At 42.5% G+C, this 15,572-nt stretch overlaps 1 protein-coding gene across 2 annotated transcripts in view; it reads left to right on the top strand.

The window, feature by feature from the left end:
* BRWD1 (bromodomain and WD repeat domain containing 1) overlaps positions 1–13,874 on the top strand; it is a 124,918-nt gene extending 111,044 nt beyond the window's left edge. Inside the window, exons 41-42 of one of the 2 annotated variants that reach the window (XM_046003479.1) lie at positions 428–1,351; positions 12,212–13,874. In XM_046003479.1, the coding sequence (XP_045859435.1) occupies positions 428–1,351; positions 12,212–12,600 (1,313 nt within the window). In that variant the 3' untranslated portion in view covers positions 12,601–13,874. Of the gene's footprint in view, positions 1–427; positions 6,997–12,211 lie in introns of those variants that run through there. The other variant, XM_046003478.1, reaches the window with a different exon arrangement.
* Positions 13,875–15,572: the final 1,698 nt, after the last annotated feature.

Genomic DNA, 15,572 nt, shown 5'->3' with positions numbered 1-15,572 from the left:
TGCTGATGTAAGGGTGTATTCTCGCCCAATACACCCGCGGCGGCGGATGGAAAGCACTGACGGGCAGGAGGCGGCCGAAGCTAAGATCCGGTGTTGGTGTAACTTCACTGTTGTGAAGTGAAAGTTTCAGGGAGGCTGAGGGTCAGTGATGAGTTTGCATACGTTAGGGCACTGGTGAAGAGAAGTTCGTGTGTATTCATGTAAAAAATGTCTGTGTCCTGTGTGTCGTGCGTGTGTGTGGCAAGGCCTGGGGCGTCCGCACTGGCCGCGCTGCGCCTGTGACCGGGGCTGCGGCTGCGCAGAGCTCGCGGCCGCCCGCCCTCGGCGTCCGGGGAATGCCCGCCTCCTGTCGCTTGCAATGTTGGGCGTTGAATTCCTCCACGTACCCTGACGGATTCAAAGGATACTCTTCATTTTTAATTTTTAGATTCCGCATCACAGGACCGTGGCCAGAGCAGGAAAGTTTCCCGGAAAAGGGTCTGTTCCAGTGACTCAGACAGCAGTTCGAAGGTGGCCAAGAAGGCCTCGAAAGCCAAAACGGGTCTCCTCAGGACTCCGCGAAGACGCGCGACCGCCGCCGCGGGTAAGACCAAGCTGGGCAGTGACGCGGAGGACGTCCCTTTAGACGGCGTGCGCGCCAGAAGCAGGAGTGGGCGGAGAAAGCCCCTCCCTCCCGCTCGTGCCCCCGCTGGGAAGACGGCCAGCGAGTCCGAGGGAGACGGCGGCCGGGATGTGCCCAACGAGCCGCGTGCTGGCGCCGGGCGGCCGCCGGCTGGCGACTCAGAGGGCCGCGCGGGAAGCGATCGTCTGTCTTCACGCGGAGACTCGGGCTCCGAAGGGCTGCCGAGCCCCGACCCCAGGAGCGGGCACGCCGGGAGGCGCGGAGCAGACGGTGCGCCGTCGAACGCCCGGAATTGCTCGGTTGGGTCTTCAGAGGAGCCGTCGCAAAGCCATATTCCCGGGGGTGAGGGGGGTGCGGGATGCTCTCCGGAGGCCGCTCGGGTGCAGAAGGCCAGCGCGGAGAATGCCTTTGAGGACGACCTGAACTACGGGCTGCGCAGGTGGAACGGCCGGAGGCTCCGGACCTACGGGAAGGCGCCGTTCAGCACGACCAAAGCGCTGCGGGCGTCGCAGGCCGCGGCCGAGGCCGACGCCAGGAGGAAGAGGCTGCGGCCCGAGCCCGAGAGCGGGCCGGCGGCTGGGCCCGGAGGCGCGTCCGAGCTGGCGGCCGACGCTGGCCCCAGATCCGACTCCGAGTCGGCGTCTGTGACCGAATCCGACGTGGACTGTGCCGACGACGCGAAAACCAAAAAGAGGAAAACGAGAGGAAAAGCGAAAGCGGTGAGAAAAGGTAAAGCTTGTGCAGCCGCCGCATCTAGAGGCGCGAGGCGGCAGAGACAGAGCAAACGGCCTAGGCTGAGTGTGGACGATAACGACTGGGAGGACTTGGACTATGCAAAATCGAAAAGAGGTCTTCGACGTTCAAAAATCAAAACGAGAAATCAGGGCAGAAGGACCGTGAGATACCACGATGGGGATGATGACAGAAGCTTAGAAAATGTGTTGGATTTTGATGATTGCACCTTATGACCTTGACGGAAAGCCAGTTCATTGAAAGAGGAAATGGACTGGAATTTATGGTGAAAGTTGGCTGTTGAAATTATTTTTTGTCCTACAATTCAGGGAATATATTTATATTTTTCTATGAAAAGTTATGAATGTGACTAAATCATGACTGTTATCTTTATTTGCACTTGCTTGCCTTTGTAGCAGCGCTCAGCACAGGTGCCAAAATATGCTTCATTTTGGGGGCAGATCTACTTTGACAGTATTTAACTACAGAAAGCAAGAATTTGAAATCTGTTCAACACTAGACATCCTGGTTATCCAAACCGATAAGCATTACTTTCATGGTAGCAAGTGTCACGCAGTTCCTTTCTGAACGCGTCAAGAGGTGGTAGTTTCTAACCCCTGTCCTGTTGTAGTCGAACAGTTTCACGTGGCCTATGTTTACAGATTCTTCATCCATATTATGTGCATACTGACATTATAATCATGGGAGGTGTAACCATGATTAGTAGGTGAGGTACCTACCACTCCCCCCACCCCCAGCCCCCTTCCCTGGCTACTTGAGCAGAATTCATTATACCAGATTTGGTCATTTTCATTGAAATGGTTTCGTTCCAAATGCTGTTGGGTCTTTTCTCTCTTTTTATTTTTAAGGAAAACGTCATCACTTTTATTTTATAAACTTGAATTTATAAAGTGCTGGTAAATTATTTTTAAAAATGTTTTGATTGTATATTTTAAATCTCGAAGGCCCAGACTATAGTCCTAGCATTTTCTTTTCAATTGTGCACTAACAGAATGCTATATAATTTGTCTTTTCAAGATCTCCTGGTTTCTATGTAAGGGATTTAACCAAAATCTTGGTCTTCCATAGTCTTACTCTGTGAAATAGAGGAGTTTGTGTGCCTTAGATTTAGGAAAAGTGTGTTCTTTAATAGCGTGTACAGGGCCAAGAGAGTATTTAAATTATATGTAGTTTCCCCTCTTTTCCGCTGAGATTGTAGAGTTGTTTTGTTAAGAGTGCAATCGCAAATCTCATCTATATAGGAAAATAGTGAAATGTCATTCTCTGTCTCTTTGTTTTAGCTTACTGCTGCCATGTGCAATCCCAGGCATTCTTTGCGGGGGCAACTAAGTGTATCTTTACTAGTGACCTCTAGTTTAAATCTAAGAAACTGTCACGTGTTGTGGGAAAATAATTTTGAAATCCATTTAAAGTGAAACTTCTATCACATCATCAAATACATCAAAAAAGTACACTTATTTTCGAGCCAAATATTTTTGCTTGATAGGTTGTGCTACTCCATACAGTGTAGGTGGCCATTCCTAGCTTGTTTGTGCCTGAAGATGGACTTGATTCAAATGGTTTACATATTTTGTAGCGAAGGAGTATGTTACAGTACTCCCACCTTTGTTATTTATTGGCCCTGTGTTTGGTTCCAGACAAAATTAACCTTTTTCTCCTGTGTATCCTAAAGGCAGCAGGTATGGAAAAGCATCAGACTCTGGTGTCAGTGTTAGAGAATGTTCTTAAGTGTTGTTACTTTTCAGTTATCTGTTCCATTCGACATGGTAGAAGGTACTTTGATGTAAGGGGAAGGATATTTTTGGACATTACCAATTACAGTAGGTGGGATAGACCTACCCATCCTTGGTTGTTGAGAGAGCTGTGATTACTTCAAAACTATGAAGCTCTTATTAGAGTTCATGTTGAGTATATGGTGGAGAGAGTGATTCAGGAGAATTGGCCTTGACTCTTGACCTGAAAACATTAATGGAATGTTCTTTACTTCCCTAGTTTTAAGCAATGGTGATAGATGTCTTACCCATTAATTTATTTAAACTCTACTAAAGCTTCTCTGTTTTATATCTATTCTCAGGGTTATAACTCCATGTTTACCATCATCTGCAAAAAGGTACCAAAAAAATCCATAAATACAAATACAGAATATATTCATAAATACATAAATTCTTTTGGTAGAATGAGACTTGGATCATTTAGACTTCATCAGTAGAACTGTTCTTATCTTTTGGACTGAATTAACTGGTCGTAGATTGGCTGGTCAACCAATTACTAATTTTTCTTTTTGCCCAAAACTGTTAGACCTTTGTGTATAGAAAGCAGTAATTTGGTTTCACCTGGAAAAAAAAACAAACAAACCAAGAATTTGGCCTCATGACTTTAAAGATGTGGTTGACAGTGGTAGCTTCTCAAGTTCTGAAGTAAAACTAAGGGATTATAGTGAGAATCACTTTTATGGGTTTTTTTGGTCATGGTGCTATTCCTAAGGTTAACTTTGAATATGTGACACACACTCCTAAGTACTTTAAGGAAAATTAATAAATAATTAATAGTTCAAAATGTTTACATTGAGCACTAGAACATGTTTGACTTTTTTTCTACTTCTCTTTATGCGAAATGCGCAGGGATTTAATGCACGGATGTACTTTAATGTGTTTGGGATCAGTTTGTATTTACTTGTGAAAAAAGACAAAAGCTTGCAGACTGAATGTGAACTGATCCGGAAGTAAGTGCTGTAGTTTTTCATTGCACTTGAAGTCACTTAATGGTGTATATGAACAACAACAAAAACTGCTGTGGTTGTGTATGTCCAGGGTCCTGATTTTATTCATTTATGGTTGAAAAAAGGGCTGAGGTATTTAGATTAGGGTTTAATTAAGAAAAAAGATGTCAAACATTTAAGAAATAGGTGAGGTTTAAAAACATTTTTTTTTAATCAGACTTACTTTAAAAGGTATACCAACAATGTGTAGTAACTTCTGAATAAAAGGGAAAGTGTATCCCATTTTCAGATAATTCTTAGGGTGGTCATTCTCCCTTTTTTATTTTAGGGGAAAATCTCTGATTACATTCGTTCTCAATTTAGTAATTATTTGGAAAGAATGATAAAGCATTTACTCACAGCTTCTAAGTTAAAACACAAAAGTTTCTTTTAAATAGTACACGAAAATGGGGAGAAAGAACTTATGTTTGGGGAAAAGGCACTTCAAAACCTAGAATTGCAAATGAGAAGGTATGAAGCCAATAAAAATGCCATCTTGAAGGTGTTATCGTCCAAAAATAAGAATAAGACTTGTCACTAAATCTTCACACTCCTTTGGTTGCTGACGTCTTAGATAAGAGTTCTTAGAACGGCCTTGGGTTCATACTACATTCTCTGCCTTTCTTCTAGCCTTTTTTTTCTTTAGAATAATCAGAACACAATTTGTTAATTTCATTGTATCATTTTATAAAAACTACATTGAAAGGACTTCAATCTCTCATCAGTGCACATTGATTTTGATTGTGCCACCTGGAAAAAATGAGGTTTGTGTATCACTAGAATGCAAGAACGTTGTTCAGTGCTTACAGTATTTTTGGTTTTTTCTTTCTACTCAATTGCGTTGGTTTTTTTGAGTAACTTCTCAACGGCTAGAACAGGTCTGTTTGCCTTGCCCTTTATAGCTGAAATACCAGCTCCATCCTTTTCACCCATGTTAAGTCAGCATATTTCCTTGATTCGGCATCTTGGAGTAGTCCACAAACACTTCAGTGTCTTACGTTGTATGGAAATTGTAGTTGAGTTGTTTTCTGGTGTGATGTAGTCCCCCTCCCTGTGGGAGAACTCTCCGTTATTATGTAAGTCCATCTCTCAACTCCTGCTGTGGACAACAGGATGGAATAAAACAAACCTTAAGAAATTTGCAACGTCACTGTTTAAAGACTGTCTCTGATTCTAGTATTTGGGAACAAAGGCCAAACCAAGTAATGTTGTCAACGCTAGGGAGAAAATGGAACATTGTGGAAAAATCTAGTCCAACTAGATTAGTAAGTGCTAATACCACTTGGTAGCTCAAAAGCTGTGAATGAATGGAGAGGATTAAAGCGTAAAGACCTTAATGGTGAGGGCTGTGTTGTCTTTTCTCACTTTTTAATTGAGGTTTTTGTAGCTGTTTTCTTAAATTATAGATGTTGCCAAACAGTATGTGGGGATTCTCAAAGTTGGGAGGTTTTTACTAGTCACTAATAATCTGCCAAGCTAGTTCCTCAATACACTGTGAATTTGGTGGGAAAATATCAAGACTTTTGCTTGGTGTCTCCTTAAGAATTGCTTGTATGGATCTGATGTAGGGAGTTTGGATGGGGGACAGTTACAACAGTGGGGTCTTACAAATCTGCAGGCTCTGTCTCTGGCAGCATGTAAGTAACTGTAGAATATGTATCTCTTTGTCCGACCAACTGACCGTTCCATTGAGTTTAATTACCAGTGTTTGAGCATATTTTCTGGTCATGCTTTAGTTTTTAAGGTAAGTTTTGTCATTTATGAAAACCTTTAATGGGATTCTGACTGACCTAAGTGAAACAAGACAACCAGTTAGAGTTGGCCTGGACTGCAGCAGCCAGCCTGGCCTACAGGAGTAGTATTTAGAAGTTACTACCTTTTTTGATCAGTAGTTACATCTTGAAACAATCTCATTTTTAATATTCTGAAGGTAATTTTCGAAGTGTTGATCCATACTTAGTCCTCGGACGGTATGCACACATTCAGTTCACCTGTGAAATTCTGACCATTTCACTGGAGCCGGATGAAAAAGATCTCTGGTTTTTCACTCCCACACAAGATCTCTCAAACTTTTCTAAATTAACGCATTACCACAGCTCACGACTCAGTTGTCATCTAGGAACCAGTTTTCTTTACCTTTTTAAAAGTCAATTACTAACTAAAAGAGTATAATAAATTTAATGTCATCTTAACATCTTAAACAACTTTAAGCCTTCTAGCTGATTAATTCTATAAGGTCTGCAGTAGGCAGTCGATTTCCCTTGCAACTCGTCTTTACTCTTAAACAGCTCTATTTTCTCTCTCAAATCTCTGTCCACTTGTGATTGCTTTCTCAGGCAGAATGTAGGGCCACCCTGTCATATGGGCTGAGCGGGGTGAAGGGAGTTGAAAGATGGACCCCAAAGGGGTTGTCCTTGGATTGTCTGTGCCCTGCTGCTTTTCATTAGGGAAGTAATAGATTGAAAACCAGGGTTGATGCCTGATACCTTATCCTGCCCAACAGTTTAAAATGCTCTGAGATCTCTTGGGGCACCTGGGTGGCTCAGTGGGTTAAGCCTCTGCCTTCGGCTTAGGTCATGATCTCAGGGTCCTGGGGTCGAGCCCCGCATCGGGCTCTCTGCTCAGCAGGGAGCCTGCTTCCCCCCCGCCCCCCCGCCTGCCTCTCTGCCTATTTGTGGTCTCTGTCAAATAAATAAATAAAATCTTTAAAAAAAAAAATACTCTGAGATCTCTCTCAAGAAGTTCATTAAACCCAGAAATCAGTATTGCACTGTATGTCAACAAAAATTTAAAGTTAACAGCTTCCTCAGACAGGTACAAGATCCCTGAATTGATAGTTCACAGAGCTTTTATCAGATTTTTAGGGAAAAAAAACCAGCAGTAGCTATCACAAGTCTTTGAGAATCATGGCTGTTAACAATTAACTGTTTTCTGGGAATGCGAGAAAGCCATAGAGTGATGAGCTACGTTAGCTGTCAGAGCCAAACAGAATTATGTGGTGCCCATCACGGAGTGTGTTGAAGACTGGATAGATGAATTTAAGTTCATCTGTTCAACCATAAAAGTGACCAAGCTAGTGAAGAACAACTCTTGATTCTGGAATTATTTCGGACAATCTCCTGACCTGATGTGGCCATACTGTAGAAGCTAACTTTGTGTGTTACCAGCTCCCCCAGAAAACAGGAAAGTGCTCTGCTCAGGGAGTTACAGAAAACATGTCAAGACACCTTTTTTGGAAACCTGTGCTTTGGGAGGGATGAATATCCATGATGAATGCTGTTCGTGCCCTGAGATTTGATCACTTCATTGCTTCTCAGTGAAGGGCAGACAAGGAATTTTTTTTTTTTTTAAGATTTTAAAAATTTATTTGACAGAGTGAGATCACAAGTAGGCAGAGAGGCAGGCAGGGGGAAGGGGAAGCAGGCTCCCCGCTGAGCAGAGAGCCCAATGTGGGGCTCAATCCCAGGACCCCAAGATCATGACGTGAGCCAAAGGCAGAGGCTTAAGCCACTGAGCCGCCCAGGCGCCCCAAAGGGCAGACAAGGAAGAAGGCATCTCAAACTAGCTCTGATGAAAGCCTTGCTCGAGAGAGGTTACGTTGATTTGCAACTAGAAGGTTTCCGCTCTGGATTTACCACCAGCCACAACAACCAGTAATGTCCAGTACTTCAAAAATATGTGAAATAGGCTAGTGCATGTTCATTCTGATTCAGACATGCTTTCATCTTTTTTCCATTTTCAGATTTGTTTTGAATATTCCACAATTAAAATGCTGATGAGATTAAAAATTTTCATGCTTCTATAGCAATGATGTGAAGTTTATTTTGGATCTAGAAAAACAGTTTTAAGTATCGTAATTGGAATATGATTAGTCCTAAAAATAGAGAAACTAGAGATAATTGCTTTGGATCAAAAGTATAATGTCTACATCCAAATTTCTATTCACCACAGACCATCTTAGAACACACAGTGATACAATTTAAAGTGGTCATATAGGTGAACTGTGATGGGGTGCTATTACAGATGTAAATTTGTACTCTGTGGATGAGGTTTTTGCCATAACCAAATAGGGAATCATTTATAGGAAAGCAGCAATCCCTCGAGCTCTCAGTGACTCCTCCAAATCACCTGACCAAGACCATCTGGGACAGGAGGACTTGGGGATTGTACTGACTGGTTAGTATTAAGTGACACAATCACAAATGTATTGTTAGAGCAGTGTCCTCCAAAAGTTATAAACTTGTACCCTAACATATAAATTGGACTTCTCTCTAACCCTGAATGATCCTGTATATATTTCTAAAAACTGTTTGTAGTTTTCTCAAGGCGAATAAAGCACTTTATAATTTACCAAGTTCTTAGTAATAAAATTAACACTGACTTACATGTATGCCTTTTTTTTTTTTTTTTTTTTTTAAGTTTCCCACACTGTCACTCTTCTGTCTTTCTCAGAGTGCTTTTATCTTTATTCTGTGACCTTCCCATTTTAGGTCTGAGATTAGAGTTACAGCTTCATCAAGTTGGGAGTGGCTGTACACAGTAGAATTGACGCGGTTATACCTCCCTCCCCCCATAGTTACATATTTGAAGTGCAGCTTTTTTTTTTTTTTTTAAGATTTTATTTTGTTTATTTGACAGACAGAGACCACAAGTAGGCAGAGAGGCAGGCAGAGAGAGAGGGAAGCAGGCTCCCTGCTGAGCAGAGAGCCCGATGCGGGGCTCGATCCCAGGACCCTGAGATCATGACCTGAGCTGAAGGCAGAGGCTGAACCCACTGAGCCACCCAGGCACCCCTGAAGTGCAGCTTTTCTTTTCTTTTCTTTTTTTTTTTAAAGATTTTATTTATTTATTTGACAGAGATCACAAGCAGGCAGAGAGAGTGAGAGGGAAGCAGGCTCCCTGCCCAGCAGAGAGCCCGATGCGGGACTCAATCCCAGGACCCCGAGATCATGACCTGAGCCGAAGGCAGCGGCTTAAACCACCGAGCCACCCAGGCGCCCGCACTTTAAAAAACCTACTTAGAGTTTCTTTTGCAGAATCTTAACTGTTTTCCCTTATTTTGGATTACAAATAACCATTTATTAAAATGAGCTCATATTTACTGGGCTCCTAAATTGCATCAGTACATCAAAAAGGAATTAGTGGCTGCCACTTAAGTCCTTTTGTCCCACAGAAGTGGTTAGTGTGCTAGGATTTTATCTATACTATCAGGTGGCTATATTGTTGTGAGTGAACTGGTTACCTATTTTTTTATTTATTTACAGCATAACAGTGTTCATTGTTTTGGCATCACACCCAGTGCTCTATGCAGTACATGCCCTCCCTATTACCCACCACCTGGTTCCTCAACCTCCCCCCCCCCCCCCCGCCCCTTCAAAACCCTCTGGTTGTTTTTCAGAGTCCATAGTCTCTCATGGACATGGTTATCTACTTTTGATGTTTCAACATGCAAAGGGAAGTAGTTGAGTGATGCTGGTTGCCCTCATCCTGTGTAGGTCAGATTTAACCTTCATTTTGTTATCTGAGTGTTGTAGCATACTAATTCACATACTATTATTTGCCTAACATTGATTTTACGTGCTGAAGATTGACTTTGGATCTAGGGTTGCTTGGCAGAGACATTAGTTGGTAATTTTAAACATTCCTGAGAAAAGGCCCTTCTTAGTGAAAACGCGAGCTTTTTCATGGTCTCTGCTGCTTGTGTGAGTGACCGCACAAAGTCCAGCCAGGCAGGGGAGGCTGTGCTGCCCAGCAGTCTGATGATGAACTCAGCTGTGATAAGGCCGTTTTTGCAATGCCTGGGGACGTAGATTGAACAAAACGAGTTACCTTTAGAATTTCACTGGAATATATAGAAGTCCCATCGTTGGCAAAAGGGACTGATGCATTTTTGGGGGGGTTGCTTTTAGTACACGAGTTCTAACCTATGCTAGGTCTTGGAGAAAGCATAAGCACATCTTTGAAGTGAGTTTCACAGACTGAGGGTAAAATCGGAAGGGCTTTTCTTTTGAGAGCAGAAGACTTCCTCAGTTCTCACTCTTAATGAACATATCAATCAACAGCAGCCCATTTTCACTTGTACTCATTTCTGCCAGGTGACAGAAGGGCAAACCTCTCTGTTCATAAAGGAAAAACTAGGAAGGTTGTTGATCATTGGGAGTTTCACTGCGGTAGAATGAATAGCATTACTCGAGAGCTGGCAAAATGAGTCCTTATTTTCTCATCCTTAGTGGTGAAAAGGATAGAGTGGGAGAGCCCAGATGTGGACTCTGGCGTTTCGGTGGTCTCTAGCCTGTTCTTACCAACTGCTGAATGTCTGCAAATGAGGTGGGGTTCCCAAGCTCACCCCCCCCCCCCCCACCCAGCAAGGCTTGTGTACCTTTGAAACAGTTTTAGATAGCTTGATTTTAATGGCTGCAAGGCTAGAGTGCCAACAGATAAAACCTAACCCTCACGGCTGAAGTTCAGGTGCATTTTTATCAAGAAATACAGGTTTTGCCTGCTCTCTGAAAGTAAGGCATTCCTGTGAAATCTTTCATAAGCCCAAATATGGGATAAAACAAGGATGCAACTACCATTAATATAGATGGGAAAAACTGAAGTCATTTGCAGACTCTGAAAAATCACCTCTCAGGCTTCTCTGGTATCTTAGGACATGTCTTACTAATGGATGCACAAAATCGGTGTGGCTCAAGCCCAGGGGCTCAGACAGGTCAAGAGCTCTGGCAGCAGGGGGAGGAGCTTGGTGGGCCGCTCTTCTGGCTCAGGGTGTTTGCTGCTTCTCTAGAGGCTCTCAGCAAAAGGGGAGCCTGCTATGGGGCTCGATCCCAGCACTCTGATCATAACCTGAGCCAAAGGCAGATGCTTAACTGACTGAGCCACACAGGTGCCCTTCTTTTTTTTTTTTTTTTTATTAAATAAAAGTGAGATCCTCTTCGATTTCTTTTGGCTAGCAAAATCAGGTACGTCTTTTGTAAAAAACGAAATGGCATAATGCGAACGTTCAAAAAGCCTAGGAGTGCATTAATTAATCCTATATTTGAAATTTGAAAATCTGGCTTTGAGACATTGGCAGAAATAACACTGATTTGAGCCCACCTAAGTTGGTGATCGTGGAGCAGTGGGTGCAACATCATGGCGTCCTCAGACAGCTGGGATGGATCCCAGGCCACGCTTGGAAAACTGCCTCTCCGCAGTGCTTTCCGTCCTGCCTGTTTGATCCCTCCACAGTTCCTAGCTCTCTGCCTACAGTAACACTCCTCAAAGGAAGCTTTCCTTACCCCGTGACTGTTTGGTTTCTAGAATGTGGTTTTCACAGTCGTCCTACACCTCTTAGTTCTTAGAGCAATTAGAGTTAGTATGTATAGAATTAGTGTTTTAGCACCTTTAGCCTGATCCTCTGGATGACTGGCATATACCTAGCTCAGAAAATTATTATTTAAATAATAACGGAACCAGGATTTAATAATTCCAGTTATGTAAAAATGCTCAAATATTTAAAAAAGTGGACCTAGGGTTAAAACCATATTTTAGTTAGACAAAACGAACAGGCAATTCCCTTTTATCTACTGGTTCATGTTTGTTTTGACTAAAGGTGTTGGAATTCAAATGTCAAGGACCTTCTTGAGGCAGAGCTGATGCCACATGGAGTCATGATGGCACCGCCTTCCCTTGGAGGTTCCAGGGAAATCATTGAGGAACTGCTGTTGAATATCCTAAAATAGTTCAACAGAGAATATCCGAAACGATACCAAGAATTTAGTGCTTTATGATGCTGAAGATACAGTCTCACAAGTCTGCTCCTGTTCGAAGTGGCAGTTGTCTTTGCAAATTAGAAAGCGTGCCAGGTGGCATACTAACTCAAGGCTTCCTTTTGTTGTTCAGGAAATGGGAGGTTCTACCAATGTTAAGAACGTGTAGTACCACTGATGAGAAATCATGTACTTTTTTTACTTATTTAGCAATGTGAGTGATTTTGAAATTTATTGTTTAGGAATGTGTTACTGAGGAATTGTAAGTAGTAGTAAAAACTTATTACAAAGTTTTTGCATTTACATGAACTTTCACTCGTTTTTCAGAATCTGTTCTTAGGGACAGAGAACCCAATACAAAAACGAGAACATGTATGCATAATGAGAAGGCTGCAGTGGAAGTGCCTAGTGAAACTCTGAAAGCAAACATGGTGCCTGACAAAATTCTCAGCAGATGTGCCGCTGTGGCTGCAAATAAGATAAAAATAATGAGCAATCTCAAGGATGCGATTTTAAGACCAGAAAATGTGTGTTTTAGGAAGAGCAGCAGAAAGCTGCCGCATCGAACTGCTTCTGCTGCGACTAAGAAAAAAATTATTGTTTATAAAGACGATGATACAACCATAAATTCTGACAGTGAAAAAGAGCTAGAAGATATTAATAGCAAAGCACTTTTTTTCAGGCAGTTCAGATCCTGGAAAGCAAAAGCACAATAGTGACTATGGAAACGTAGAAGTGGGATCAGGGACTACAAGTAAACCTGCAGTTGTGTTCTGCTCTGAGCTCTAAAGTCAATCCCTTGTTGGCACCTTTTTTGAGGAATTTTATAAAAGCCATAATGGAACAGGTCACAGTGAGCCCTGGTACAGACACCCAACTACAGAGATTATGAGGGGGAAACAGACGGTGGAGCCTGGAGTGGAGAGGTGGAAAGGAGAGACAAGTAACCTATCCTAAGATTGTTACTTTTCAGAAAGGAAGGGCCTTGAAGAAACCCCATGATTCCTTAGAGGAAGAAAATAATGGGAAGTGTACAGGGTCTATAGCAAAAACTTCAAGGGCTGAGAAAAAAAATGTCGAAATCGCAACCTGATGCTAATTTTAAGGGTTCAGACTGGCACAGCTATGGTGTGTCATTACTGCAGTAAGAGGGGGAAAAAGTAGGCATATTTCAAGAGAAGTGCCACTAAGCCTACCTGGCTTTTGAGCAAGGCAAGTCCTTTCATAAGATCCAGTCCCTAGAATTCACCACCTTAAAAGTCAAAAACAACTTAAACTAGAAGGACCTGGGGATTCAATGATGAGAGGATGTTGATAATCGAGTTCTGAAGCAGAGTGTGGGAAACAGGCAATTAGCAAAAACCCATTAAATGTCTTATTTTGTTTATAATACTGGAATTCACACGGAATGGTGACCACTTGATAAGACTAATTCAGGGAATATATATTTTTCTATGAAGGCTATGAATGTCAGTGACTATCACAACAACTTTTCCTCATTTTTACTTGCACATAACAGCATTTACAGAGTTGCCAAAATTATGAGGCAAGGTCTTAGTTTTAACCAGTTAGAAAATAAAAGGTATAGATGAAGATTAAAACAGTCATATTTTTGGATGAGACAGTAACATCCTCTTACGTTTCTCTACAGCAAAATTAGTACTTTATGAATGCTTTGAGCAAATTAATTATAATCTCATCACAACAAACTTAAATGGCAGCATGTGTGGGCTCTTTCACTGTGGCCTTTGCTAGGATTTAGAAATCTTGATACTATAAAGAATTCTTTGCAGTGAGGTTTAATTTAACAGGTATTTGTTGAAAGGAAGATCACCAGATTAAATGAATGCACTGTTGAATCTTTTTAACACAGTAACATGTTATTGGAAAAATGAATTGTTAGAAGCAAGTTGTTTTCCAAAAAATATCTGTGAATATTAATATGTGATTTGCATGTGTAAATCTGAAAAAGTAAAATACAGAAACCTGAGAGTTTCTATTCCTTTTTCATTAACAGACTAATGTAATGCATATATTTTGGTTACACAGCTAGACCCAAATGTCTAGATTACTTGAGAAATTTGTTTGTGGTTGCATGTCTGCTTAAGAAAAAAAGGCTTTTTGTCGTCTTTTTTTTTTTCCCTTTGGCATAAGCCAGAATATTTCTAACGTACAAAGTCTGTGTCCTTTGCTCTGTTTATAGTATACTTTCATCTGAAATACTGATACCAGTATCTTGTTACTAGTACAGGTGAGAAAAGGAAGAATTCCTAATAAACTGCTAATATTTTTAGGTGCACGCAGTTTGATTTTTGATTGCTAAAATGCATAAATCTATTTCCATTCCTGTATTTACCCTTAATTCTACAGAAATTTCTCATTGGGGCTGCTATATCCTCAACAAATACCATAAAATGAAAATATTTAAGTCTCGGTTAAGACTCTCACACAGAATTTCTTGTCAACTTCAGTGTAATCAAAGAATTTGTTTTGAATTGACAATGTTCTGTGATGGGGTTAATTTCCGTCAGGTCTTGAGGTGTCACCAGCCTTCTTTGATAACGCAATCTCTGCTGGTTTAGTACTCAAATTGAACATCTATTTGCTTTTTTTAAAAGTGCTCGGCCTAAATTTACTGTAAGTGCATGAAATAAGCATTAGTTTAAAAACATCATCGTAAAACTGAAATGTACACAGAATTTAAATCACTGCCAAATGTATTATTGCCCGACTCATAATTTTATTCAGCTTTCTAGAAATGATTTCTTCATAATGTAATTGTGAAATCAAATCGCAGTAAATTTTACTGGTAAAAACAAGTTACTTTATTCGACAAAAAGGACTTAGACACAGTAATAGCCAAACTTCCTTTATTCTGCAATCCAGTCATTCTAGAAAGCAGCCCAGGAATCGGCGCCCCTTAAACACACCACCTTGGTAACCTTGCTAACCACACGCAAAGGTCCCCTAGCTCTCACTGGACAGCAATCTGGTCATACTGTTATCCTTAAATGTTCCAATTTTGCTTCAAAACTCAGACTTCGGTTTTGGTTCCGTTTGCTAAAACGGATTTAACGTACATGCCTCTGTCGATACTGTTTCTTCACGTCTCAAGACAAGGTATTTGTGGCGGCTGAGCCTGGAAAACGTGCGGTTCTGCCTGACCCCAAGGCAGCACCTGCGGGCGTTCGCCTGCGGCGTTCCAAAGTGCGAGCAGGTCACGTATCTCCAGCTCCAGGAACGCAGGTCAGCGGGTCTGGGTCTCACGGCAGCACCGGACACCGCCCCAGATCTGACCCGGCGCGGAGGCCCCTCGGCCTCCAGCTCCGGCTCCGGCTCCGGCTCGGCGAACCCGCTCGTCCCGCGCGCTCCAACGGAGAGAGCCGAGTCCGCACCCACCGCACACCTCGCTCAGTCACGGGAGGCCACCGACGGCGGAAGTGCATTCGGTACGGGACCGGCCACGTTCTGAAGAGAAGCTAACTACGCTCCTTTCCCACAAACTGAGACGGGCTGGACGACCGTCACCCCGGACCTGTGAACTCCTACCGCAGAGTAAAAGCCGCGCTTCACCCCCCGACGGAGCGCTGTATTTCTTCCCGCCCCCGGTCCGCAGCGCCGCCCCCTTCCCACGCCCCCACCCACCCCCCGGCGGAGGAGGGGAACGGGCGCCGTGAGAAGGAAGGCG

Source organism: Meles meles, chromosome 4 (assembly GCF_922984935.1).
Source record: "Meles meles chromosome 4, mMelMel3.1 paternal haplotype, whole genome shotgun sequence".
Taxonomy (NCBI): Eukaryota; Metazoa; Chordata; class Mammalia; order Carnivora; family Mustelidae; genus Meles; species Meles meles.
The sequence above is the reverse complement of the archived record's forward strand: the minus strand, read 5'-3'. Positions and strand labels throughout refer to the sequence as shown.